This window comes from Cebus imitator, unplaced genomic scaffold (assembly GCF_001604975.1).
Source record: "Cebus imitator isolate Cc_AM_T3 unplaced genomic scaffold, Cebus_imitator-1.0 Scaffold2416, whole genome shotgun sequence".
NCBI lineage: Eukaryota > Metazoa > Chordata > Mammalia > Primates > Cebidae > Cebus > Cebus imitator.
The window spans coordinates 1-1,599 of NW_016109731.1; the positions used below are offsets into that span (position 1 = coordinate 1).

At 39.3% G+C, this 1,599-nt stretch overlaps 1 protein-coding gene across 1 annotated transcript; it reads left to right on the forward strand.

Annotated features, from left to right (window-relative positions):
- Positions 1-1,322: 1,322 nt before the first annotated feature.
- LOC108299152 (small integral membrane protein 8-like) lies at positions 1,323-1,594 on the forward strand (the record flags this gene model as incomplete). The annotated part of the gene is made up of 1 exon (XM_037735968.1): positions 1,323-1,594. A coding segment is annotated over exon 1 (175 nt), but the record flags the coding sequence as incomplete, so codon positions are not given.
- Positions 1,595-1,599: the final 5 nt, after the last annotated feature.

Here is a 1,599-nt window from a genome sequence, read left to right on the forward strand (position 1 = left end):
ACATTACATACAGGAAAGCAATAATAAGAAACCAAGAACCATAGCTGATTTCTCATCAGAAATAATGGAGGCCAGAAGACAAAAGAGTGACATATTTAAATCATTGAAAAAATTATGATTCTATTTATATAAACACATTTTTAAATGGGCAAATACTTATATTGTGTTAGAAGTCAGGATAGTGACTACCCTTCAGAGAGCAATGATGTGAAGTGGGGAGAAGGAGGCTTGATGGGATACTAGTAACATTCTTTCTTCATCTGTGTGCTGATTACATAGCTGTGTTCAGTTTGTAAAAATTCATTGAGCTGTACACTTTATAATATGTACACTTTCTCTAAGTATTTTATACTTTCATAAATAGTTTAGGGAAAAAACTTTGTAAAATAGATGAAAGGTTCAGAGAAAATACACATCTAGGGCCTACGACAGTGGATGGTATTCATAGCGTAAATTTTATGAAAGGTTACTATTATTATTTTGTCATCATATCCCACAGAAAGTTTTGAGAGATCTAAATAAACCAAAAACCCCAAGCTCCCTTAGGAGGTAAATCTTACTCCTCAACTTGATTTTCAAGCTCTTCTAAGCACCTAGCAGCATAATGCTATGTATATAGCGTTCACTAAAATACTTATTAAATTAATATAATCTCCTAATATAGGATAGTATTCAAATACAAGGCTGCAAATGGACACTTTTATTTTCTGTCTACTGCACCTCTCTCTCCCGTATTCCATTTCCCATATTCCATCCCTCTTCAGAGTCCCTTAGTAATCCTTTGATTTATACAAATCAAAGTACTCATACCTTTGAATGTTCTAAATATAGCACCTTGAGCTCTTTTAGAAAAGGCAGATACCTAAGAACTAAAACGCCAAAAAGGCAAACACAAACTAACCTCAGCAAAAGACTACAGACATCTCTGAGGCACACATTCCCTTTGAGCTACATCTTCCTAAGTCCCAAAGAAAGCCTGGACCACCCAGAGAGCAGCCTCAAGGGACAGCACACAGATGCTGCTGACCCAGTGTCACAGAAACCAAAGCTAAAATGCCCCCAACGGCACTAGTTGCAAAGCTCCCCTCAGTGTTGGCTTTGGCATTAAACCTGATACCCCTTATCAGCAGAGATACCTTTGAAGTAGCTGGCAGACTGCCACCCCTCACTCAGATAAGCTCAGCTTCACATCCTATTCTTTTCTCCAAAGAGGATCTTTTCATCAGATGTGTGAAAATAAAGCTCAATTAATTAGAACAGATTTTTGCTACCAACAAGATAAACTGGGCAACTGCTGTGAGGAGGTGACCCCACGAAAGCCCTGCAACGCAATATGCAGAAATGAACTGAATGAAGTTTCTTCTGGAGGCTTCCAGTGCGTCTGTCTTTGAGTAGGCCTTCGGTAGCCATCCGTAGCCCATGACATTGGGGGAAGCCAGGTATAATAAATCATCATTGATCAAGATGTCTTCAGCACCTGAGCCTCCAACATTCAAAAGAGAAGCACCCAAAGGGAAAGACTTTGAAAGCCCAGGGCTTAGAGGGGTGCGCACAACAACCTTATTTCGTGCTGTGAATCCAGAGCTCTTCATTAAACCT